Consider the following 26,710-nt stretch of genomic DNA (forward strand, 5'->3'; position numbering starts at 1 on the left):
CCCCCCCCCCCCCCCCGTCCACACACACACACAAATACACACACAACTCTCCCTCTGAGATGGGTTGGGCTTGTTTCAGGCCCCCCCCTTTTTTTTCTCGTGAGACTTGGAGCTGGGACCCCTGGTTTCGGATCCCAGCTCTGGGAGGGGAGGGGAGGCTAGTGGGTTACAGCAGCGGGGGCTGGGAGCCAGGACTCCTGGGTTCTATCCCCTCAGCCTCTGGCAGGCACATACTCCTGGCAGCTGTGCCCCCCGAGGTTGGGCCCCCACTCCAGCGTGTAGGAAAACTTCAAGTGGCCATGTGCGAGGTGGCAGGTATGTCTGACATCCCTGCTGACCTCGAGGTCGGTGGAGCGCGGTCCACGAGGTCGTCCTCCCACAGGTCACTGTCCCACCCCTCCATTTCCATTTCGGGCCATGCCGGCAGCATCACCCAAAGTCCAGGTCATTGAATCAGGTGGGGTCGTTATCTTCCTCACCGTAGCCCATCTGCAGCCTCTGGCCTTGGAACAAGAACCTGACGTAGGCGTCAGTGGCAGATGTGGGGTCCTCCCACAGGTCTTCGGCCCACAGCAAGTGGACCTTCATTTGGGCCATGCCCAGCTTGTGTGAGCAGCATGTGGAGTCGGTGAGGCGGCTCATGGAGCAGTCGCATTTGCAGGGGTCCCAGGAGTAGGTTTTGCCCCCCTCCAGGAAGCTATGAGGGCATCTCCTCCTCTGTCCCCGCTCAGCCACGTACTTCTTCGCTGCCAGCCTCAGAGCCTCCCGCCTGGGGTCGTCTGGCCCCACCAAGGTGTGGATGGGCGTCAGAGAGTAGGAGACCAGGCTGGGGCTGGTTTTGAGGCTCTCCATCCAAGCCGAGAAGACCCCAGGTCGGCACGGTGCGGTGCTCCATGTAGGCCGCCTGGGAGCCCCACTTGTACCAGTTGCTGCTCCACTCACGGCCCTCAGAGTTTAAGGGAAGTGGCCCCAAGCCCAGGTTCAGTGAGAACTGTGAGACCAGGCACTCCTTGATGTCAGAAGCCGTCAGCCCATCCAGTACCGCCTGGCTAATGTAGTGGGTGCCATACATGGCCAGGAAGGGCCGGTATGCGGCTGAGTCATAGCTCGGTGGGAGGCGGCTCAGGGCCTGGGAGAAGTGGGGTGTCAGTGGGGGAGTCTTGGGGGAGCCTCAACCTGCCCAGAGGGGAAAGAGAGAGGAGTTAGGAGCCAACCAGAGAGACCCCTGGCACCTTCCCCCTGAACAAACTGGCCCCACCTTCCCAAGTGTCCTCCCTGTGGCATCCCTAGCAGTCAGTGCTGACCTTATCACCTCAATGCAGTGCTAGGGGGCGCTGTGCTCCAGAGAGCAGGGCAGGGGGCTGGCAAGGGGCACTGGGCTGCAGGGAGCAGGGCAGGGGCCCAGCTGGGGACACTGGGCTGCAGGGAGCAGGGTGGGGGCTAGCAGGGGGCGCTGCAGGAGATTCTCACCTGCAATACACTCAGGACACCCCGTGGCATATGAACGTGTACCTGTCATGCAGCTCCTTCTGGTAGGCATAACCAGTGAGCCGGGATTGGGACACCCCCCAGGGCCAGGACAGGGGACTCATCCGGCAGCCCCAGCTCCGACTTCCAGTCATTTTTCACATCCGACGTTATTGCCCAGGCCACGTCCATGGCTGACGCTTCCACCGAGCTGCTGAGGTCCTGGTTGCAGGACCCTCCAGTCAACCACGGCCAGATGCACCCTCTGCAGCTGCCCCCACCCCCGCAGCGGGTTCTGGCACAGACTGCAGGTGCCGTTTGGGCGGCGGCATAATCTGGTGTCCACCAGGTAGGCCCCCGTCCACTCCAGTGTGGTGCTGTCGGTGCCCTCCCCCACCAGGTTGTGTGCAGGCACAGAGGCCATGTTCTCACCGCACACCTCAGCTTTGCCTGTGTAGCAGTAGGGGGAGACCCCCTGGAGAAAGAAGAGGAGGAGGAGAGGGATGAAGGCAATGGATCTGGGCTTGGCTAGTGTGATGGGATCCCTCACCTGGTCTCTGAGTCTCCCTGGAGGGAGAAAACAGAGAGAGCCTTCATTAACTACAATCCAGTGGCAGGCAGTTCCACAGGCACATCACATCCTAGCAGCATCACAGCAGCCTCCATGCTGCTACAACCCTCCCTGGATCTGCGATGAGGAGATCTGCAACACACCTACACTGTAACCTGCCCCACCTTGCCCTCTGAACCTAAAGGAGAATTGCTGCTGGGTGTGAACAGTATAGGGGCTATGACACACACAGGCTGGCATTTCTGATTCAGTCCATTAGGGTGCACTGGGTTTAGTTGTGTGTAGTAGGGGACCTGAGCCATGTGGGTGGGTAGTTCACATTTCCTCCAACAGATGGAGGTGCAGACATGCACCTGCATGCTTGTGCACATCCCTGGCCCTCCCAAAGATGAATCTCCTCTCATAATGACTGGAACTGAATCCCCCATGTGAGCTGCAGCCACTAGAGGGTGTCATTGCTCTCTCTCTCTCTCTCTCTCTCTCTCACACACACACACACACACACACACACACACACACACACACACACAGTGCCTGATTCCCTCCAGCAGGGGGCAACAGGGACAGACAGACACCCTTGTCCTGAATGCCCTTCACATCTGACATCCTAAATTGCTGTATGTACCAGGATCCCTCGCATGACACTGAGGTGCAACCAGCTCTGGGGTGGGGCAGCTGGGGAACAGCCAGATTGTGATGCTGCATGGGGATGGCTCACCTGGCACTGAGGTGCAGCCAACTCTGGGGTGGGGCATATGGATAACAGCTGCACAGACAACACCGCACAGGCACGGCTCTCCCGGGACTCAGATGCAGCTACCTCTGGGGTGGGGCAGCTGGATAACAGCCAAACACAATAGCGCACAGGGATGGCTTGCCCAGTTCTGGGACACAGCCAGCTCTGGGGCTGGGCATCTGCATAAGAGCTTCACACACAGAACACCGCACAGGGATGGCTCTCCCAGCACTGGGATGCAGCCACCTCTGGGGTGGGGCAGCTGGAGAACAGCCAGACACAATGCTGTATAGAGACGGCTCGCCCGGTGCTGGGATGCAACCCCCCTGGGGCAGGACAGCTGGATAACAGCAGCACACACAACACTGCACAGGGACAGCTCGCCCAGCTCCTGGATGCAGCCACCTCTGGGGTGGGGCACCAGGGAACAGCCACCCAGAGAGCCCTGGGAAGCACCAGCGTGGGCACTGGGGTACAGTGCTCCCCCGCCCACCTACACAGACCCCAGCATATCAGCCGCTCCCTCCCCCTGCACCCCAGCCTGGCTCTGGGCCCCCTGCCCATCCTGTCCCCCCGGGCTCCCTGCCCCCAGGTTACCTGTGTGAGCAAAAAGCAGGGCTCCCGGCTGGGGATCAGGGCACATTCCCTGGCCACTGGCTGCTGCCTGCCCCCGCTGCTCCCGGTGCCGAGTGCTGGAGCCACAGAGTTTCCAGGGGCCGCCCCACCCATGCCAGGCACAGATGTCAGCACTGGGCTTGGCAACTGGGGAGAAAGAGGGACTTTCCCTGGACTGGAGCAAGGGGGAGATGGCTGGGGGGAAGGGCTGGATCCTGATCTCCCTGATCCCAGTGTCAATCCAAAGTGGGGTCTAGGGGCTGGGAACCAGGACTCCTGGGTTCTCTCCCCAGCTGGGAGTGGGGTTGAGTGGTTAGAGCAGGGGGGGCTGGGAGCCAGGGCTCCTGGGTTCTCACCCCAGCTCTGGGAGGGGAGTGGGGTTGAGCAGTTAGAGCAGGGTGGGACCTGGGAGCCAGGACTCCTGGGTTCTATTCAAAGCCAAGGACTTGCTGGGGAGACAGGCTGTCTTTGTGGGTGCTGGGGCAGTGCTGCGGCCCCTGCCCTAGGCCCAGGCGGGGAAGTTCCAGGCAGGAATCCGAGCATGACACCAAAGCATCTGACTCATGGCTGCTTCAGCCAAAGGCTTGAATTTTATTTCGGGGCCCAGCCTGGGGGAGGGAGGAAGAAAAGAAAATGAATGACACCAGGCGAAGCTCGCCGTGAGGGGTGGGGCCCCCAGTGATGGGCGGGGCTATATGGAGAGGGGGGCCTCAGGACAGATGTGGGGAGGGGCGGGGACACGGGGTAGGGAGAGTGGGAGGGTTTAGGCATGGGGCTGGGCTGAGCCTGTCTCCCGGCCTCTCCCCCACACCCACCTGGCTGTGCCAAGATCGGGAGGGACTGAGTTGTCGTCCCCCCCCCGTGTGTGTGCCAAGAACTGGGGGGACCCGAGCCCCCCCCGCGCCCGTGTGTGTGCTGGGATGGGTGTGTGGGGTAAACCTGTCTCCTCGCCCTCCATGTGTGGGCTGGGGGCAGGGGTCCAGGAAGGAATTTTTCATTGATGGTGTGGGAGGGCCAGTAGGGATTGGGGGAAGAAATGGGGGAGGGGCACTGGGGGTAAGATAGGGGGTGAAGGAGGGACTCGAGGGTCAGTTGGGGGGCTGAGGGCCCAGTGCTAGGGCGGGGGCAAAGGGGGATCCGCAGAGCGAGACACCAGGGCGGCTCAGTCAGCTCTCCATTTCCTTTATTGTGTGGGACGCTCACGCTCTCGCCCCTCCATTGCTACCCCCGGAGCCCCGTCACCCCCCGTGAGAGAGAGCCCACCCAGCTCCTGGTGAAGTGAGGTCACAGCAGATGCCCCTGGGGGAGAGGGAAGACCCCTGGCTGCGGGGGCGAGGTGGGGCGAATTGCTTGTCCTGGAACATCCCTCTGAGCTAACCCTGGGCTGCCCCATAGTTCCCGGGGCCCCGGGGGACATAGTCCAAGCAGTGGGGCCCGCCCAGGCTGGGACCACACACCAGGCTGTACCGGAAGTCCAGCCGGCCATGGTTCAGGTAGCAGACCTGGTGGCGACTCTCCCCAGAGCGCAGCGGCTCGTCGCACGTCCCTAGCAGGTCGTCGTCGTACTTGTTGTCCTCGTCCCAGACCTGGAGGCGGAGCTGGCTGGTCTCCGCCACCCGCACGTGCCCCAGGTCCAGGTGGACGTCCCAGACCGGGTTGTCGGTGTTCCACACGGTTGCCGTCCGCACCTCCCGGTCCTGGAAGGAGACCTTGACGTAGGCATCGGTGCGGCTGGTGTAGTCGCCCCACAGGCCGCTGGCCCGCTCCACCGTCACCGTCAGCTTCCCCTGACCCCGCTCCCGCGAGCAGCACATGGTGTTGGTGGAGCCATCCCCAGGGCAGACGCAGGAGCAGGAGTCATGGGCGCTACGCTGGGTCCCCCGAGGGCAGCTGTGGGTGCAATTCCTCCACAGGGCCCTCTCGGCGATGTACTCACTCACCGCCTGCCTCAGCGCCTCCCGCTTGGGGTTGTCCTGCCTCACCAAGTTGTGGATGGGGTGCAGCGAGTAGGACACCAGGCCAGGGCTGGCTTTGAGGCTTTCCATCCAGGCCGAGAACACCTCGGCGTCCTGCCCCTCAGAGAACAGCAGGTCGGCGTGGCTGTGGCCGCCCGTCACCTCAGTGTGACGCTCGCTGTAGGTCTCATGGAAGCTCCGCTTGAAGTTCTTCTTCTTTTTCTGCTCCTCACATTGGTTGAAGGCCGCCTGGGCACTGCCCTTCCCGGCCCCAATGCTGGCAGAGGCCTCCAGGTTCAAACAGTCTTTGACCTCATCAGCTGTCACCCCATCCAGCGCTGCCTCACAGACCCTCACGGCCGTCACGTCCCGCACCCGGCCCCCCAGCTGCAGCTGGGACACATAGTGGGTGCCGTAGGTGTTGATCAGCTCATGGTACTCGAGCCGAGAGCTGCGGGTGTAATCCTCCGGGAGGTCCCTCAAGGCCCGGATGAAATGTCTGGTGAGAGGAGGTTTGTGGGTAACGCGGAACCTGGGAGAGAGAAATGGCCACCATGTGACGTACCGTTGGACATTGGCAACTTGTAGGGGTAGAGCTCAGTGTTATAGATCCACAGACTCTAAGTCCAGAAGGGACCCTTCTGGTCATCTAGTCTGACCTCCTGGATAACACAGGCCAGAGAACTGCCCTGAATTGATTCCCGTTTGAACTAGAGCAGGTCTTCTAAGAAAAAACATCCATCTCGATATAAAAATTGGCCATGATGGAGAATCCACCGCAGCCCTTGGTAAATCGTTCCAGTGATTAATCCTGTCACTGTTACAAATTCACACCTTATTTCCCGTCTGAATTTGTCTAGCTTCAACTTCCAGCCACGGGATCATGTTAGACCTCCCTCTGCTAGACTGAAGAGCTCATGACCAAGGGTTTGCTTCCCATGGTAATTTAGTCTTATATCTTGCCTGCACCTTTACTGAATTGATGCGAGATTCAATTACTTTTATACAGGTTACACAGGATGCTTGGAGTACATACTAGTGTATTTTATGCGCTTGTGATCTCATTGCTTGTAACTGCCCCCTTCCCTCCCCCCAGCCCATGGCCTATGATCATTCTCCCGGCAGCCTGACTCAGGTTCCCCTCTTGGACTGTTCAAGATACTCGACGAGCACCTCTGTCCATTCCCATCCCTTCTCCAGTTGGGTTTCAGTCCATGAACAAACATTCAAAATAAAGTTTCAAGTCCGTTCAAAAGTCCACACAACCAAGTTTTCTCTTCCTCTTCCCAGGCCCTACCAAGCCAGAATCTGAGCATTCTCCCACTTGCTGTGGCCTCAGGCTTCTCATTATACGACCACCCCCCGACCTCTCCCAGATGTGGCTCCTGCTTTTCTCTGGGTTGGTTTGCCCCAGAGCCAACTGGTTACACCACGTTATTGCCTTATATGAAAGATTTAAGCTGGCTAAACCAATGCCTAGGAGGAATCCTGTCTTCTGTCAACATTACAGACCTCATACGCCAAACTAGATAACACTGTTGGCCATAAAACAGCCCTATGCAGCTTATAACATTAAGAAGATAAGAGCGGCCATACTGGGTCAGACCAAAGGTCCATCTAGCCCAGTGTCCTGTCTTCCGACAGTGGCCAATGCCAGGTGCCCCAGAGGGAATGAACAGGGCAATTTTGAGTGATCCATCCCTAGTCGTCTAGTCCCAGCTTCTTGCAGCTGGAGGTTTAGGGACACCCAGAGCATGGGGTTATGTCCCTGCCCATCTTGGCTAATAACCACGGATGGACCTACTCTCCATGAACTTATCTAATATATTTTGAATGTTGTTATACCTTCGGCCTTCAGAACATCCCCTGGCAATGAGTTCCACAGTACGAGTCCTGAGCGTTGCATGAAGAAGTACTTCCTTTTGTTTGTTTGAAACCTGCTGCCTGTTAATTTCCTCGGGTGACCCCCTGGTTCCTGTATTATGTGAAGGGGCAAATAACCCTTCCCCATTCGCTTTCTCCATGCCTGTCATGATTTTATAGACCTCTGTCATATCCCCCGCTCCCTTAGTCATCTCTTTTCTGAGCTGACGAGTCTTTTTAATCCCTCCTCCTATGGAAGCTGTTCCATCCCCCTGGGCCATTTCCGTTTGTAAGAAATCTTTTTCGAGATGGGGCAACCAGAATGACACTCAGCATTCAAGGGATGGGCGTACCATGGATCTATATAGTGGCTTTGGGATATTTTCTGTTTTATTAGCTATTCCTTTCCTAACGGTTCCTGACATCTTAGACTATTTGCTGTTAGTCTATGTTGTGGAAGAAGTAAGTACATTTTTGCAAATGTGCACCCTCACCTTGAGGGCGCCCCCTCATGCCTGGGCACGGTCTTGCAAGGGACTTTGCCTCTGGGGGCTACTTTTTCAGCCACAGCGATATATCACACCTGGTTTCTTCCCCGGACATCCTCTCTGGGTCTTCTGTGATTCAGCTCTCCGTCCAAATCCCTTTGCAGGGTTCAGCTCTAGGGGCTCCACCTCAGCTCATCCCCCTTGTCCGGGTACTGACCAACACTGGGCTTTTCCCTTCTGGGTGTCCAAGTACCACTTAAACTAGCCTTCTGGCTTTCATGGGCTTCTATCACATGTGGGTACTCACCACCCCTGGCTCAGGGCTCGGCTCGGCTCGGCTCGGCTCCTCTCCTCTCCTCGAGGTAACCCTGCTCCTACAGCTCTGCTTTCTGGCCACCACCACCTCCAAACAACTGGATCTTCTTCCTCATCAGGAACTCACCCTCATTCCTCTATTTTGGGTCTCTCCTTCCACTAGGTTCCCAGCTCTGTTTAAGTAGTGTCCTCCCTGCTTCACCACCACAGTTGAAGTCAGTCCTCCTAATCAAGCCCCAGGACACCCAGCAGGTGTTACTAGCTAGCCCTGATCTTGCCAGCTCAACAGCTGAGGACTAGCTGCTAAATCACAGGCAAAACTGAGCGCAGCTTACTTCAAAGGGCCGGCCAGCTGGTGACAATACTTTGGGGGTTCATGCTCTGCATAGGAGAGTTGATATAAATCTTTAAGTGCTGGTCGTAAACATGCTCAGAGGTACATTGTAGATCTAAAAGTCTTTTGCTCCATGGGTAAACTAGCCAGCAATTATGTTATCTGTGACTATGCTATGGAGAGCCACAAACAATCTCCTCAAAGTGAAGATTTCTTTAACCTGAAACTTTGCTGGAAAAAAACTTGGTGTCAAACCACACCACAAGGGAATCTAGGAAAGTCCCTATTAAAATAAAAACCTTTAAAAAGCTTGCACCATGGACCTATCTTTGTTGGTTCAGCTTGAAGGAGAACATAGATGGTTGGGAAATGTTCTCCAGAAGATTGGTCACACTTATGTTTCCTGCTGAAAATCTTCCTATTCCTTAAATGCTTAAAGATGGCCAAGGCTGATGTGTATTTGTAAATGTTTTGTTGCTACACCCACACATTTGTGTCATAAGTTCATGACAGAGTTGTTAGGTGAATCGCAAGACAGTTTGAGTAATAATCATGTAACAAGATCCAATGGCTGGAAGTTGAAGCTACACAAATTGAGACTGAAAATAAGGTATACACTTTTGATAGTGAGGGGAAACTATCTTCGGAACTTCTACTAATCACTCTCCGCTGAAACTTCACAAGCAATCAATGACTGACCTTCCTCCTCACTGCCAGCCTTCACCCACACGAAACACTAACCTTGCCCCTCACTCTCAGCCTGCACCGACACTCAACCCCTGACCTTCCCCCTCACCCCCAGCCTTCACCAGCGCCAACCCCTGACCTTCCCCCTCACCCCCAGCCTTCACCAGCACCAACCCCTGACCTTCCCCCTCACCCCCAGCCTTCACCAGCACCAACCCCTGACCTTCCCCCTCACCCCCAGCCTTCACCAGCACCAACCCCTGACCTTCCCCCTCACCCCAAGACATCACCAACACCCAACCCCTGACCTTCCCCCTCACCCCCAGCCTTCACCAGGACCCAACCCCTGACCTTCCCCCTCACCCCCAGCCTTCACCAGCACCAACCCCTGACCTTCCCTTCACCCCCAGCCTTCACCAGCACCAACCCTTGACCTTCCCCGTCACCCCCAGCCTTCACCAGCACCAACCCCGGACCCCCCCCCTCATCCCCAGCCTTCACGAGCGCCAACGCCGGACCTTCCCCCTCACCCTCAGCCTTCACTGACACCCAACCCCTGACCTTCCTGCTCACCCCCAGCCTTCACCAGCACCAACCCCTGACCTTCCCCCTCACCCCCAGCCTTCACCAGCACCAACCCCGGACCTTCCCCCTCACCCCCAGCCTTCACCAGCACCAACCCCTGACCTTCCACCTCACCCCAAGACTTCACCAACACCCAACCCCTGACCTTCCCCCTCACCACCAGCCTTCAGCAGTGCCAACCCCGGACCTCCCTCCTCACCCCCAGCCTTCACCGACACCCAACCCCGGACCTTCCCTCTCACCCCCAGCCTTCACCAGGACCCAACCCCTGACCTTCCCCCTCACCCTCAGCCTTCACCAGCACCAACCCCGGACCTTACCCCTCACCCCCAGCATTCACCGACACCCAACCCCAGACCTTCCCCCTCACCCCCAGCCTTCACCGACACACAACCCCTGACCTTCCCCCTCACCCCCAGCCTTCACCAGCACCACCACCTGACCTTCCCCCTCACCCCCAGCCTTCACCAGCACCAACCCCTGACCTTCCCCCTCACCCCCAGCCTTCACCAGCACCAACCCCTGACCTTCCACCTCACCCCAAGACTTCACCAACACCCAACCCCTGACCTTCCCCCTCACCACCAGCCTTCAGCAGTGCCAACCCCGGACCTCCCTCCTCACCCCCAGCCTTCACCGACACCCAACCCCGGACCTTCCCTCTCACCCCCAGCCTTCACCAGGACCCAACCCCTGACCTTCCCCCTCACCCTCAGCCTTCACCAGCACCAACCCCGGACCTTACCCCTCACCCCCAGCATTCACCGACACCCAACCCCAGACCTTCCCCCTCACCCCCAGCCTTCACCGACACACAACCCCTGACCTTCCCCCTCACCCCCAGCCTTCACCAGCACCACCACCTGACCTTCCCCCTCACCCCCAGCCTTCACCAGCACCAACCCCGGACCTTCCCCCTCACCCCCAGCCTTCACCAGCACCAACCCCTGACCTTCCCCCTCACCCCAAGACTTCACCAACACCCAACCCCTGACCTTCCCCCTCACCCCCAGCCTTCACCGACACACAACCCCTGACCTTCCCCCTCACCCCCAGCCTTCACCAGCACCACCACCTGACCTTCCCCCTCACCCCCAGCCTTCACCAGCACCAACCCCGGACCTTCCCCCTCACCCCCAGCCTTCACCGACACCCAACCCCTGACCTTCCCCCTCACACCCAGCCTTCACCGACACCCAACCCCTGACCTTCCCCCTCACCCCCAGCCTTCACCGACACCCAACCCCTGACCTTCCCCCTCACCCCCAGCCTTCACGAGCGCCAACCCCGGACCTTCCCCCTCACCCCCAGCCTTCACCGACACCCAAGCCCGGACCTTTCCCCTCACCCCCAGCCTTCACCAGCACCCAACCCCTGACCTTCCCCCTCACTCCGAGCCTTCACCAGCGCCAACCCCGGACCTTCCCCCTCACCCCCAGCCTTCACCAGCACCAACCCCTAACCTTCCCCCTCACCCCCAGCCTTCACCAGCGCCAACCCCGGACCTTCCCCCTGTTGGATCATATTAAAGAAGTTCTGTATTAAAATCACAAATGAGTTTGATTCCCCATAGTTTAAATTCCAGGGTATTACTAATTAGGAGGTCTCGGTTTTTGGTACTGTTTCTCTCCCTCTCTGTGTGAAACTTGCAAGCTGCTAATTGTGTTAGGACATTCTAAGACAGAGTCTGTTCTCAAAGCAATTCACAGAGAGAGAGACTCAAAGCAACAGAAACAGCACTCAGAGACTCCCCGCCCTTTTGTTGTATTAACAATTGTGATTAAAATAGAGATAGAGGACGTATGTGGATGGATGCTTGGTGTGGATAATAACTGAATGATCAGGGAGGTGCCAGCCTAAGAATCCAGTGTCCATCGGCTGAAGAAGGCGTCAAGTGGAAATAACCAGAGGACCCCCGGAGGGCAGACTGGAATCCACCCAACAGCCTCAAGAATGGGAGAACCAAAGAACAAGATAACATCTAGCAGCAGGGAGCCGTCAGGAATGTGCTATCTGCTGATTGATTCAGCAACAGCATGATGAAGCAATTCCCATAGACTGGCATAGGAAGAAATTCCTATAAAAATAGACTCTAAAAAGTGAGAACTTTGGGGTCTGATTCTGCAAACCAACTTCCAGGAGCATCAGATGAGCATCTGACAAGGCCCTGCTCCCTCCTCATGTCCAGGCCACCTGGCCAGTGGCTTGGCATGAGCAACTCTAAGGCTGGTAACTATGATAACAACCTTGCAGAACCTGTGTGTGTGTGTGTGTGTGTGTGAATGAATGTGTGAATAAATATGAGATTGAATGGAATGTTATAACTATAACTAACTGCTTACTATGATTCTTTCTGTATTCACAATAAATGTGGTATTTTGCCTTTTTCCCTTTAATAAGATCCTGCTGGTTTTTAATTTATTGGTATAACATTTTGGTGGAGAATTGCGAAAGGGGGAATATTGGTAAAAAACCTCAGTTATTGTAAATATTGGTGTGCACACCGCCAGCTCTAGTGAGCTAGGCATTTCTATTAGGTTAACCAGACCTGCTGGCCTCCGAGAAGGTAGCAGGGGACCTGCTGGCCTCCAAGAAGGTAGCAGGAAAAACAGATTAAACCAGACCTGCTGGCCTCCGAGAAGGTAGCAGGGGACCTGCTGGCCTCCGAGAAGGTAGCAGGGAAAACAGATTAAACCAGACCTGCTGGCCTCCGAGAAGGTAGCAGGGAAGAACAGATTAAACTAGACCTGCTGGCCTCCGAGAAGGTAGCAGGGAAAACAGGTTAAACCAGACCTGCTGGCCTCCGAGAAGGTAGCAGGGGACCTGCTGGCCTCCGAGAAGGTAGCAGGGAAGAACAGGTTAACCGGACCTGCTGGCCTCCGAGAAGGTAGCAGGGAGAAATAGGTTAACCAGACCTGCTGGCCTCCGGGAAGGTAGCAGGGGACCTGCTGGCCTCCGGGAAGGTAGCAGGGGAAAAACGCATAGATTAAGCTTCAGAGTAACAGCCGTGTTAGTCTGTATTCATAAAAAGAAAAAAGAAAAGGAGTACTTGTGGCACCTTAGAGACTAACCAGTTTATTTGAGCATGAGCTTTCGTGAGCTACAGCTCACTTCATCGGATGCATAGCATATCGTGGAAACTGCAGAAGACATTATATACACACAGAGACCATGAAACAAAACTTCCTCCCACCCCACTGTCCTGCTGCTAACAGCTTATCTAAAGTGATCATCAAGTGATCATCAAGGAAGGCCATTTCCAGCACCCCTCCAACGCATTATTAAGGATCTACAACCTATCCTGAAGGATGACCCAACACTCTCACAAATCTTGGGAGACAGGCCAGTCCTTGCCTACAGACAGCCCCCCAACCTGAAGCAAATACTCACCAACAACCACATACCACACAACAGAACCACTAACCCAGGAACCTATCCTTGCAACAAAGCCCGTTGCCAACTGTGCCCACATATCTATTCAGGGGACACCATCACAGGGCCTAACAACATCAGCCACACTATCAGAGGCTCGTTCACCTGCACATCCACCAATGTGATATATGCCATCATGTGCCAGCAATGCCCCTCTGCCATGTACATTGGTCAAACTGGACAGTCTCTACGTAAAAGAATAAACGGACACAAATCAGATGTTAAGAATTATAACATTCATAAACCAGTCGGAGAACACTTCAATCTCTCTGGTCACGCAATCACAGACATGAGGGTCGCTATCTTAAAGCAAAAAAACTTCAAATCCAGACTCCAGCGAGAAACTGCTGAATTGGAATTCATTTGCAAATTGGATACTATTAATTTGGGCTTGAGTAGAGACTGGGAGTGGCTAAGTCATTATGCAAGGTAGCCTATCTCCCCTTGTTTTTTTCCTACAAAACCCCCCCCCCCAAGACGTTCTGGTTAAACTTGGATTATTGCTGTGCACATTGTAAGATGAGCTATTGCCAGCAGGAGAGTGAGTTTGTGTGTGCGGTTTTTGGAGGGGTGTGTGTGTGTGGGGGGGGGGTGGTGAGAAAACCTGGATTAGTGCTGGAAATGACCCACCTTGATTATCATGCGCATTATAAAGAGAGGTTTCAAAGAGGGATGGGCTATTACCAGCAGGAGAGTGAGTTTGTATGTGTGTCTGTGTGTGTGTGTGGGGGGGGGGAAAGAGTGAGAAAACCTTGATTTGTGCTGGAAATGGCCTTCCTTGAGGATCACTTGATGATCACTTTAGATAAGCTGTTAGCAGCAGGACAGTGGGGTGGGAGGAAGTTTTGTTTCATGGTCTCTGTGTGTATATAATGTCTTCTGCAGTTTCCACGATATGCTATGCATCCGACGAAGTGAGCTGTAGCTCACGAAAGCTCATGCTCAAATAAACTGGTTAGTCTCTAAGGTGCCACAAGTCCTCCTTTTCTTTTTTCTTTATAGATTAAGCTATGATTTCAGAATCTAGGCTGTGTCACTTGCTAAGTAATACCAGCAGTGACAAAGAGATTGAAATATCCATGTTAAGATGTTTAAAAGAAAACAGGGTAAGCCAGTACCAGAGGGAGGAATGGAGTCAGAAGGAACTCCAACCTCACCTTTTGTTAAAGAAATTACACCTTTTAAACAAAACCTTCAAAAATTTGGGCACAGTCCTTGGACTAAACAAGCCCTAGCTGATCTCTGCATTATTTCGGACCTAGAGGATAGATTGGCTCAGTATATCCTCATATACAAACCTTCTAGTGCTGCCAAAAGAGATGCAGCAGCAATTTGGTTGTTGTGGGAGGCAAGTAAGGATTCTTCCCTCCGCTTGTCTTCATGTAAAGAGGAAAAGGCACAAACGGAAAAGGGAGCAGACAATTGGAAGGTGCTGGCTACAAATACCCAAAGCCAGCTGAAAATAGTGAAAGAGGCACTCCAGGAATATAAAAAGAGTGAAAAAGTTAACTCTGCAGAGGCTGGAGGGAGGCAGGTAAAGGGGGAGAAGGTCCTATGTATGGTACCCCCAGGCATAATTACAAAGAGAAAGAGTAAAAAAAAAAAAGTTAACTCTGCAGAGGCTGGAGGGAATTAAGCAGCTAAACTTTGTGAAAATGTTAAAAAGGAAAAAAAAAGTGTTAGAGAAAGAGCATTCTTGGTTTCTTTGCAGCCATTCTGAGGGAAAAATGGGCCCTTTTCCAAAGGAATGTCTGTAAATTAGCCAGGCAAAAGAAACTATCTGATTAAAATCATTTGACTGGACAATTTAGTCAAATTTGCTAAAAGAACATAAGGGGGTTCTATTGGAACTTAACTGCCTCAAATGTATAAAGGGAATGTAAGATGTAAAAAAACAGAGCAACGTGGAAGGGATGTTAAAGAAAAGAAAATGTGTATGTATCTATCTGTGTGTGTGTAAATATGTAAAGTTCTAAGGACCAGTTGGTTTTGTTTTTGTTTTAAATAATGCCACTAAAAATCCACTTGACTCTTTAATTCAAAGTTGCAAAACTGACAGACCTTTTTGCTAGACACAGGTGATTAGTGCTGTTTGGCTTTGGGATTTGGCATTTAACCCTTAAAAGGTAACTCAATGCTTTACAAAATTTAAAATGTTTTTAAGTTGTGGCTGCAGCAGGGCAGTCAAAATCAGGAGAATATAAAAAAAAAAATTTCTGGATTCTTTTTGTTTGTTTGTTTTTTGTTTGTTTGTTTTTGTAACAAAATAACAGATGAGAGTTGTAGAAAAAAAAAAATTAAAAAAACAGTGCCCCTCTGAAGCAACAGCAGGGGTGAGGTGCACAAAACAAAAAGAAGCAATGTGAGAAACACTGAGTCTTAAAATGGCTCTGAGTAATCAGACTGTCACTTTGATAAAGGTACATGAAACCTCTGCAAGCAAAAAAAGGAATAGTGACACCTTATGTAAAAATGGATCTGGATAATGTTATAGAAGTTAAACTATGGAAGGAATGTGCATTTGCCCCAGAACATGTGCAGGGTATATTGTAGAAGGGGCAAAAGAAATGCAAACATACCATGCTACTTAATTAAAATGCTATTAGGGCTCCAAAGGGAGCCACAATAGGTTGGGTTTTCTTTTTCAGATTGCTGTGTGTTTTGGAAGCAGAAGTTAAAAGTAATCAAAACTCTGGTGAAAGCTGATTGTGTCCCTTTTAAGATAGAGTCTCTGAGCTGCTGATGGCTTTAAATCCAAAAGCAGGAAGCTTCTGTGAAAATGCAAATTACCTAAATGATAAAGGAAGGAAAGAACTAGCAGCACAAAGGAGCTGCAGATAAAGGACATACCTGGTCAGCAAACAAATTGTCTAAATAAAAGGCATGGGATAACAAGATAATTTTAATAAATTTAATGATAATAAGTATCCCTGTAACAACGTATAGTGTGTATGATTTTTGGAAAAACCCTTTAAGGTCGTATGGTAATGATGCTTCTCAGTTATTACCTGTAAATAAAACTTAAAGCTTAACACAGCAGGAAAAACATTATAAACTTGGTCTGCTGTATAAGAAGGAAAACTCAGGGATTTAATGACTAAACAGTGGGATAATTTCCCCATAACCCTTAAAAGATAAAAGCCATTGAAACCTGGCCCACCTATAGAACAAAAACAAGAAAATGTGGGGGCAATTCCTCTGTTTTGCCTGCAATCAGCAAGGGTATTTGTAAAAGAAATATTTTAAGCAATAATCTGCCACCCCAAAAGGGGTAGAAACATGTTCTTTTTGTCTTTCAGAAAAATCAGGAAAAGCTGATGCCAGCTGAAAAGTAACCCAATACCATGAATCTACTGTCACAATAGAAATTGTGTTTTGTGTTCTATGTTTTGTCTTGTGTTTTGTCTTGTTGCTAGCACTGTTGTGTGTTTAAAAAAAAAAAAAAAGATACTGAAGACCTGCAGGAACTTAAAAATAAATTAAGCTTTCTGTCCCAGCTACAGGACAGCCTGATACAAAAACAAGTACATGCCAATGTAGACTTGGTCCAAATTGGTCTGGGTAACCTACAAGGCCAATGGAATCTTTAGTAATGGCTTAATACTACCACATGGCTTATCCATTTAAAAAAAAAATATTAGAAATAGGAAACTACACAGCCATAGCTATGGGATGCACTGAAATGCAGATACTTGCACGAGCTACTTTGGAACACAAAATGTTCTGGGTCATATTGGGAAATATTAAGGGTTTGATGCATTTGTTAAAACAAAGAAAGAGATCATTGTTTGACACTTATCAATATGAATGGATGCAGTATGTTTCCAGTATTGTAAAACCAGGCTTGTTAATGGGAGAAATTGTTGTCAAAATTGCACACCAACAGTCCCTGGAGGCAAAGGTATTGAAGGTTAGCCCACTCCCCATATTACACATGGGATCCTTCTGGCTACCCTGGACCTCGAGCCAGTGGGCTGGGGAGGGAGGGAAGCTATTGGACACTAGAGGTTGTATCGAATGGACTCCTCAAAAGTGGAAGTGTCTCCCCTTGCCTGTTGCCCCAGAACCTTGTAGTAAAGATACATCACTAGGATCGTGTATGTGGCATGAATTGGAATCACAAACTCAAATTGCCTCCCAGTACCTTCTCTTGAATAGCCTACATAGAAAGTGACACTGACGATTATAAATCTTAGTGTCAAAAGGGGGATTATGTTGGATCGTATTAAAGAAGTTCTGTATTAAAATCACAAATGAGTTTGATTCCCCATAGTTTAAATTCCAGGGTATTACTAATGAAGAGGTCTCTTGGTTTTTGGTACTGTTTCTCTCCCTCTCTGTGTGAAACTTGCAAGCTGCTAATTGTGTTAGGACATTCTAAGACAGAGTCTGTTCTCAAAGCAATTCACAGAGAGAGAGACTCAAAGCAACAGAAACAGCACTCAGAGACTCCCCGCCCTTTTGTTGTATTAACAATTGTGATTAAAATAGAGATAGAGGATGTATGTGGATGGATGCTTGGTGTGGATAATAACTGAATGATCAGGGAGGTGCCAGCCTAAGAATCCAGTGTCCATCGGCTGAAGAAGGCGTCAAGTGGAAATAACCAGAGGACCCCCGGAGGGCAGACTGGAATCCACCCAACAGCCTCAAGAATGGGAGAACCAAAGAACAAGATAACTTCTTGGAGCCGTCAGGAATGTGCTATCTGCTGATTGATTCAGCAACAGCATGATGAAGCAATTCCCATAGACTGGCATAGGAAGAAATTCCTATAAAAATGGACTCTAAAAAGTGAGAACTTTGGGGTCTGATTCTGCAAACCAACTTCCAGGAGCATCAGATGAGCATCTGACAAGGCCCTGCTCCCTCCTCATGTCCAGGCCACCTGGCCAGTGGCTTGGCACGAGCAACTCTAAGGCTGGTAACTATGATAACAACCTTGAAGAACCTGTGTGTGTGTGTGTGTGTGTGTGAATAAATATGAGATTGAATGGAATGTTATAGCTATAACTAACTGCTTACTGTGATTCCTTCTGTATTCACAATAAATGTGGTATTTTGCCTTTTTTCCTTTAATAAGATCCTGCTGGTTTTTAATTTATTGGTATAACACCCCTCACCCCCAGCCTTCACCAGCACCAACCCCGGACCTTCCCCCTCACCCCCAGCCTTCACCGACACCCAACCTCGGACCTTGCGCCTCACCCCCAGCCTTCACAAGCACCAAGCCCTGACCTTCCCCCTCACCCCCAGCCTTCACCAGCACCAACCCTTGACCTTCCCCGTCACCCCCAGCCTTCACCGACACCCAAACACGGACCTTCCCCCTCACCCCCAGCCTTCACCAGCACCCAACCCCTGACCTTCCCCCTCAACCCCAGCCTTCACCAGCACCAACCCCGGACCTTCCCCCTCACCCCCAGCCTTCACGAGCGCCAACCCCAGACCTTCCCCCTCACCCCCAACCTTCACCAGCACCCAAACCCTGACCTTCCCCCTCACCCCCAGCCTTCACCAGCGCCAACCCCGGACCTTCCCCCTCACACCCAGCCTTCACCAGCGCCAACCCCGGACCTTCCCCCTCACCCCCAGCCGTCACCGACACCCAACCCCGGACCTTCCCCGGAACCCCCAGCCTTCACCGACACCCAACCCCGGACCTTCCTGCTCACCCCCAGCCTTCACCAGCACCAACCCCTGACCTTCCCCCTCACCCCCAGCCTTCACCAGCACCAACCGCTGACCTTCCCCCTCACCCCCAGCCTTCACCGACACCCAACCCCTGACCTTCCCCCTCACCCCCAGCCTTCACCAGCACCAACCGCTGACCTTCCCCGTCACCCCCAGCCTTCACCAGCACCAACCGCTGACCTTCCCCGTCACCCCCAGCCTTCACTGACACCGAACCCCGGACCTCCCTCCTCACCCCCAGCCTTCACCAACACCCAATACCGAACCTTTCCCCTCACCCCCAGCCTTCACCGACACCCAACCCCGGACCTTCCCCCTCACCCCCAGCCTTCACCAGCACCAACCCCGGACCTTCCCCCTCACCCCCAGCCTTCACCAGCACCAACCCCTGACCTTCCCCCTCACCCCAAGACTTCACCAACACCCAACCCCTGACCTTCCCCCTCACCACCAGCCTTCACCAGCGCCAACCCCGGACCTCCCTCCTCACCCCCAGCCTTCACCGACACTCAACCCTGGACCTTCCCCCTCACCCCCAGCCTTCACCAGCGCCAACCCCGGACCTTCCCCCTCACACCCAGCCTTCACCAGCGCCAACCCCGGACCTTCCCCCTCACCCCCAGCCGTCACCGACACCCAACCCCGGACCTTCCCCGGAACCCCCAGCCTTCACCGACACCCAACCCCGGACCTTCCTGCTCACCCCCAGCCTTCACCAGCACCAACCCCTGACCTTCCCCCTCACCCCCAGCCTTCACCAGCACCAACCGCTGACCTTCCCCCTCACCCCCAGCCTTCACCGACACCCAACCCCTGACCTTCCCCCTCACCCCCAGCCTTCACCAGCACCAACCGCTGACCTTCCCCGTCACCCCCAGCCTTCACCAGCACCAACCGCTGACCTTCCCCGTCACCCCCAGCCTTCACTGACACCGAACCCCGGACCTCCCTCCTCACCCCCAGCCTTCACCAACACCCAATACCGAACCTTTCCCCTCACCCCCAGCCTTCACCGACACCCAACCCCGGACCTTCCCCCTCACCCCCAGCCTTCACCAGCACCAACCCCGGACCTTCCCCCTCACCCCCAGCCTTCACCAGCACCAACCCCTGACCTTCCCCCTCACCCCAAGACTTCACCAACACCCAACCCCTGACCTTCCCCCTCACCACCAGCCTTCACCAGCGCCAACCCCGGACCTCCCTCCTCACCCCCAGCCTTCACCGACACTCAACCCTGGACCTTTCCCCTCACCCCCAGCCTTCACCGACACCCAACCCCGGACCTTCCCTCTCACCCCCAGCCTTCACCAGGACCCAACCCCTGACCTTCCCCCTCACCCCAAGACTTCACCAACACCCAACCCCTGACCTTCCCCCTCACCGCCAGCCTTCACCGACACCCAACCCCGGACCTTCCCCCTCACCCCCAGCCTTCACCGACACCCAACCCCTGACCTTCCCCCTCACCCTCAGCCTTCACCAGGACCCAACCCCTGACCTTCCCCCTCACCCTCAGCCTTCACCAGCACCAACCCCGGACCTTACCCCTCACCCCCAGCCTTCACCAGCACCAACCCCTGACCTTCCCCCTCACCACCAGCCTTCACCAGCACCAACACCTGACCTTCCCCCTCACCCCCAGCCTTCACCGACACACAATCCCTGACCTTCCCCCTCACCCCCAGCCTTCACCAGCACCAACACCTGACCTTCCCCCTCACCCCCAGCCTTCACCAGCACCAACCCCGGACCTTCCCCCTCACCCCCAGCCTTCACCGGCACCAACCCCTGACCTTCCCCCTCACCCCAAGACTTCACCAACACCCAACCCCTGACCTTCCCCCTCACCGCCAGCCTTCACCGACACCCAACCCCGGACCTTCCCCCTCACCCCCAGCCTTCACCGACACCCAACCCCGGACCTTCCCCCTCACCCCAGCCTTCACCAGCACCAACCCCGGACCTTCCCCCTCACCCCAGCCTTCACCAGCACCAACCCCGGACCTTCCCCCTCACCCCCAGCCTTCACCGACACCCAACCCCGGACCTTCCCCCTCACCCCAGCCTTCACCAGCACCAACCCCGGACCTTATCCCTCACCCCCAGCCTTCACCAGCACCAACCCCTGACCTTCCCCCTCACCCCGAGCCTTCACCAGCACCAACCCCGGACCTTCCCCCTCACCCCCAGCCTTCACCAGCACCAACCCCGGACCTTCCCCCTCACCCCAGCCTTCACCAGCACCAACCCCGGACCTTCCCCCTCACCCCCAGCCTTCACCGACACCCAACCCCGGACCCTCCCCCTCACCCCAGCCTTCACCAGCACCAACCCCGGACCTTATCCCTCACCCCCAGCCTTCACCAGCACCAACCCCTGACCTTCCCCCTCACCCCGAGCCTTCACCAGCACCAACCCCGGACCTTCCCCCTCACCCCCAGCCTTCACCAGCACCAACCCCTGACCTTCCCCCTCACCCCAAGACTTCACCAACACCCAACCCCTGACCTTCCCCCTCACCACCAGCCTTCACCAGCGCCAAACCCGGACCTTCCCTCTCACCCCAAGCCTTCACCGACACCCAACCCCTGACCTTCCCTCTCACCCCCAGCCTTCACCAGGACCCAACCCCTGACCTTCCCCCTCACCCTCAGCCTTCACCAGCACCAACCCCGGACCTTACCCCTCACCCCCAGCATTCACCGACACCCAACCCCGGACCTTCCCCCTCACCCCCAGCCTTCACCGACACCCAACCCCGGACCTTCCTCCTCACCCCCAGGCTTCACTGACACCCAACCCCGGACCTTCCCCCTCACTCCCAGCCTTCTCCAGCACCAACACCTGACCTTCCCCCTCACCCCCAGCCTTCACCAGCACCAACCCCTGACCTTCCCCCTCACCCCAAGACTTCACCAACACCCAACCCCTGACCTTCCCCCTCACCGCCAGCCTTCACCAACACCCAACCCCGGACCTTCCCTCTCACCCCAAGCCTTCACCGACACCCAACCCCGGACCTTCTCCCTCACCCCCAGCCTTCACCGACACCCAAGCCCGGACCTTCCCCCTCACCCCCAGCCTTCACCAACACCCAACCCCGGACCTTCCGCCTCACCCCCAGCCTTCACCAGCACCCAACCCCTGACCTTCCCCCTCACCCCCAGCCTTCACCAACACCCAACCCCGGACCTTCCCCCTCACCCCCAGCCTTCACCAGCACCAACCCCTGACCTTCCCCCTCACCCCCAGCCTTCACCAGCACCAACCCCGGACCTTCCCCCTCACCCCCAGCCTTCACTGACACCCAACCCCGGACCTTCCCCCTCACCCCCAGCCTTCACCAGCACCCAACCCCTGACCTTCCCCCTCACCCCCAGCCTTCACCAGCACCAAACCCTGACCTTCCCCCTCACCCCCAGCCTTCACCAGCACCAACCCCGGACCTTCCCCCTCACCCCCAGCCTTCACCAGCTCCAACCCCGGACCTTCCCCCTCACTCCCAGCCATCACTGACACCCAACCCCGGACCTTCCCCCTCACCCCCAGCCTTCACCGACACCCAACCCCTGACCTTCCTCCTCACCCCCAGCCTTCACCAGCACCAACCCCTGACCTTCCCCCTCACCCCCAGCCTTCACCGACACCCAACCCCTGACCTTCCTCCTCACCCCCAGCCTTCACCAGTACCAACCCCGGACCTTCCCCCTCACCCCCAGCCTTCAACAGCACCAACCCCTGACCTTTCCCCTCACCCCCAGCCTTCACCAGCACCAACCCCGGACCTTCCCCCTCACCCCCAGCCTTCACTGACACCCAGCCCCGGACCTTGCCCCTCACCCCCAGCCTTCACCAGCATCCAACCCCTGACCTTCCCCCTCACCCCCAGCCTTCACCAGCACCAAACCCTGACCTTCCCCCTCACCCCCAGCCTTCACCAGCACCAACCCCGGACCTTCCCCCTCACCCCCAGCCTTCACCAGCACCAACCCCGGACCTTCCCCCTCACTCCCAGCCATCACTGACACCCAACCCCGGACCTTCCCCCTCACCCCCAGCCTTCACCGACACCCAACCCCTGACCTTCCTCCTCACCCCCAGCCTTCACCAGCACCAACCCCTGACCTTCCCCCTCACCCCCAGCCTTCACCGACACCCAACCCCTGACCTTCCTCCTCACCCCCAGCCTTCACCAGCACCAACCCCGGACCTTTCCCCTCACCCCCAGCCTTCACCAGCGCCAACCCCGGACCTTCCCCCTCACTCCCAGCCATCACTGACACCCAACCCCGGACCTTCCCCCTCACCTCCAGCCTTCACCGACACCCAACCCCTGACCTTTCTCCTCACCCCCAGCCTTCACCAGCACCAACCCCTGACCTTCCCCCTCACCCCCAGCCTTCACCGACACCCAACCCCTGACCTTCCTCCTCACCCCCAGCCTTCACCAGTACCAACCCCGGACCTTCCTCCTCACCCCCAGCCTTCACTGATACTCAACCCCTGACATTCCCCCTCACCCCCAGCCTTCACCAGCCCCGACCACTGACGTTTCCCCTCACCCCCAGCCTTCACCGACACCCAACCCCTGACCTTCCCCCTCACCCCCAGCCTTCACCGACACCCAACCCCTGACCTTCCCCCTCACCCCCAGCCTTCACGAGCACCAACCCCGGACCTTCCCCCTCACCCCCAGCCTTCACCAGCACCAACCCCTGACCTTCCCCCTCACCCCAAGACTTCACCAACACCCAACCCCTGACCTTCCCCCTCACCCCCAGCCTTCACCGACACCCAAGCCCGGACCTTCCCCCTCACCCCCAGCCTTCACCGACACCCAACCCCTGACCTTCCCCCTCACACCCAGCCTTCACCAGCACCAACCCCGGACCTTCCCCCTCAACCCCAGCCTTCACCAGCACCAACCCCGGACCTTCCCCCTCACCCCCAGCCTTCACCAGCACCAATCCCTGACCTTCCCCCTCACCCCCAGCCTTCACCAGCACCAACCCCGGACCTACCCCCTCACCTCCAGCCTTCACCGACACCCAACCCCGGACCTTCCCCCTCACCCCCAGCCTTCACCGACACCCAACCCCTGACCTTCCTGCTCACCCCCAGCCTTCACCAGCACCAACCCCTGACCTTCCCCCTCACCCCGAGCCTTCACCAGCACGAAACCCCTGACCTTTCTACTCACCCCCAGTATTTACCAGCACCAACCTCTGACCTTCCTGCTCACCCTCAGCCTTCACCAACATCAACCCCCAACCTTCCTCCTCAGCTCCAGCCTTCACCAGTACCAACCCCTGACCTTCCCCCTCACCCCCAGCCTTCACCAGCACCAACCCCTGACCTTCCTGCTCACCCCCAGCCTTCACCAGCACCAACCCCTGACCTTCCCCCTCACCCCCAGCCTTCACCAGCATCAACCCCTGACCTTCCCCCTCACCCTCAGCTTTCAGCAGCACCCAACTGCTCACCTTCCCCCTCACCCCCAGTCTTCACCAACACCCAACCCCTGACCTTCCCCCTCACCCCCAGCCTTCACCAGCACCAACCCTGGACCTTCCCCCTCACCCCCAGCCTTCACCAGCACCAATCCTTGACCTTCAATCCCACCCCCAACCTTCACCAGCACCCAACCCCTGACTTTCACTCGCATCCCCAGCCTTTTCCAGCACCCAACCCCAACCCTCTCCCTCATCCCCAGCCTTCACCCGCATCCAGCCCCTGTGTGACATTGCACCCCATAATGCTTTATAGAAATATGCTTATGAATGTAAATATGACATAACTGGAACATGTTTTATGCTAGATATGCCATGTAACATATGTTTGCAAAGGTTATGATGTACTGGTTATATTCATCCTATTCATATGCATGCATCATTTTTATATCTGAAGTTATGAGCGTTGGCTCTATGCTTGTATTGAAAGTGTTTGCTCTAGGAAGCACCTAAGGCAGATTTAGTTGACATAGTGTGAAGGGGTTATTCAAGTAATGGGGAGCATTTAGCTAACAATGGACCTTGAGAGACGCCAATCCACACCTGAGCTTTCCTGGGAATGTTCAAACAAACATGTAAACAATGGCGTTGGCCTGAAAAATTTGAATCATCCATAGACTTGACCAGGTGGCTACAGGCTCCATCTTGTTGTCGTGATTTTGCACAGGAGAACAAAGGGGTTTCCACCCACAAGAGAGAGAATATAAAAGGCCCCGGAAACCCCTCCCTTTTGTCTTCAGCTGGCTCAAAAGATATCCTCTCTACCCCCAAGAGATACCTGAAAGAACCTGGAAAAAAGAACAGTAACTACAGGGGTGTGAGTGATTGCTGGACCCAGACTAGGAAGGAGTCTAGTCTGAAATAAGCTTATTGGAACACCTCTGAGGGTGACATTTACCTACATTTAGTTTCCCACTGTATTAGGCTTAGACTTGCATGTTTTTGTTTTATTTTGATTGGTAATTTACTTTGTTTTGTCTGTTATTACTTGGAACCACTTAAATCCTACTTTTTATATTTAATAAAATCACTCTTTGCTTCTTAATTAAGCCAGAGCAAGTAATTTATACCTGGGGGAGCAAACAGCTGTGCATGTCTCTCTATCAGTGTTATAGAGGGCAAACTATTTATGAGTTTAACCTGTATAAGCTTTATACAGAGTAAAATGGATTTATTTGGGGTTTGGATCCCATTGGGAACTGGGTGTCTTGATGCTAGAGACAGAAGCACTTTTTAAGCCGTTTTTAGTTAACCCTGCAGTTTTTGGGGGACGTGGTTCAGACCAGATGTGTCTGGCTCAAGAAGACAGGATACTGAAGTCCCAAGGTGCCAGGGAAAATGGGCTCAGAAGTACTCTCAGCACATCAGGTGGCTGTCCCAAGGGGGTCTCTTTGACCCAAGCCATCACACCCTGACCTTCCCCCTCACCCCCAGCCTTCAGGAACAACCAACCCCTGACCTTGCCCCTCACCCTCTGACTTTAAAAGCACCAACCCCTGAACTCCCCCCTCACCCCCAGCCTCCACCTGTACCCAACCCCTGACCTTCCCCCTCAGCCCCAGCCTTCACTGGCACCCAACACATAACCTCTAATCTTCATGCTAACCCCTACCTCTAGTCTTCTTCTCCCTCCTGCCCCTCCCCTGCCCCTTACGTATAGTATGCGCAGGACACCTCATGGCTGGTGAAACTGTATTTGTCTTGCTGAGACTTCTCCGTGCTGAACTCTGCCAGTTTGGAGTGTGAGCCGGCCAGCGTCACCTGGGTGTTGGCGCTGGGCTTCACCTCCACCTCCAGCCCCACCTTCCAGTCATTCTGTACCACGGCGTTCGCCGCACGGACCATGCCCATGGCCGACTCCTTCACAGCGCTGGAGAGTTTCCTGCGGCATGAGACCTTCTCCCTCCAGTCCGCCACAGCCAGCGGCAGCCTCTGCAGCTGCCCCTCCAGCAGCGAGTTCCGGCACAGGGTGCAGGTCCCATCCGGGCGCTGCCAGTGGCTGGTGTCCACCAAGTAAGCCCCTGTCCTACCCAGTGTGGTGACGTCAATGCCCTCTCCTGCCAGATTGTGCCCAGGCACAAAAGCCGTGTGCTCCTCGCACTCCTCAGCTGTGCCCGTTTGACAATGGGTGGAGACCCCAGGGAGGAGAATGAGTAGGAGGAGGGGGAAGAAGGAGCTGGGTCTGGGCATGGCTGAGAGGGGATGTCAGTCTCTGAATGACCCTGCAGAGAGAATCACGGAGAGATTCTGCATTAACAACAATCCTGTGGATGGCAGTTCCACACGTTAACATGCTGTTAAAGTTACATCCACACTGGGCTCCTCAAAGCAGGGCCCAAATGCCAGTGAAATTGGGAGTCTGGGTGCCTTGTACTTCTCCTATATCCATAGTTAACACCTTTTCTTTTAGGTGCACTGCAGTTAGTTTAGACCCATGGGTCCAGCTAGCCTGCTA

General features: G+C 55.0%; 1 protein-coding gene and 1 pseudogene across 1 annotated transcript; both read right to left on the minus strand.

Annotated features, from left to right (window-relative positions):
- Positions 1-212: 212 nt before the first annotated feature.
- On the minus strand, positions 213-4,608 carry LOC141988898 (perforin-1-like; annotated as a pseudogene).
- A 154-nt stretch (positions 4,609-4,762) lies between these two features.
- On the minus strand, positions 4,763-26,445 carry LOC141988900 (perforin-1-like). The gene is made up of 2 exons (XM_074954985.1): positions 25,910-26,445; positions 4,763-5,876 (listed from the first exon to the last, which is right to left on the minus strand). The coding sequence occupies exons 1-2, from the start codon at positions 26,443-26,445 to the stop codon at positions 4,763-4,765; spliced, it is 1,650 nt and encodes a 549-aa protein (XP_074811086.1).
- Positions 26,446-26,710: the final 265 nt, after the last annotated feature.

This window comes from Natator depressus, chromosome 6, assembly GCF_965152275.1.
Source record: "Natator depressus isolate rNatDep1 chromosome 6, rNatDep2.hap1, whole genome shotgun sequence".
Classification (NCBI taxonomy): domain Eukaryota; kingdom Metazoa; phylum Chordata; order Testudines; family Cheloniidae; genus Natator; species Natator depressus.

Excerpts from the sequence above, each read along its gene's own strand:
- LOC141988900 (XM_074954985.1), bottom strand. The coding sequence starts at position 26,445 with ATGCCCAGACCCAGCTCCTTCTTCCCCCTCCTCCTACTCATTCTCCTC. Across the intron at positions 5,877-25,909 it reads GTGTCCTGCGCATACTATAC|GTTCCGCGTTACCCACAAAC; the intron begins GTAAGGGGCAGG and ends TCTCTCTCCCAG.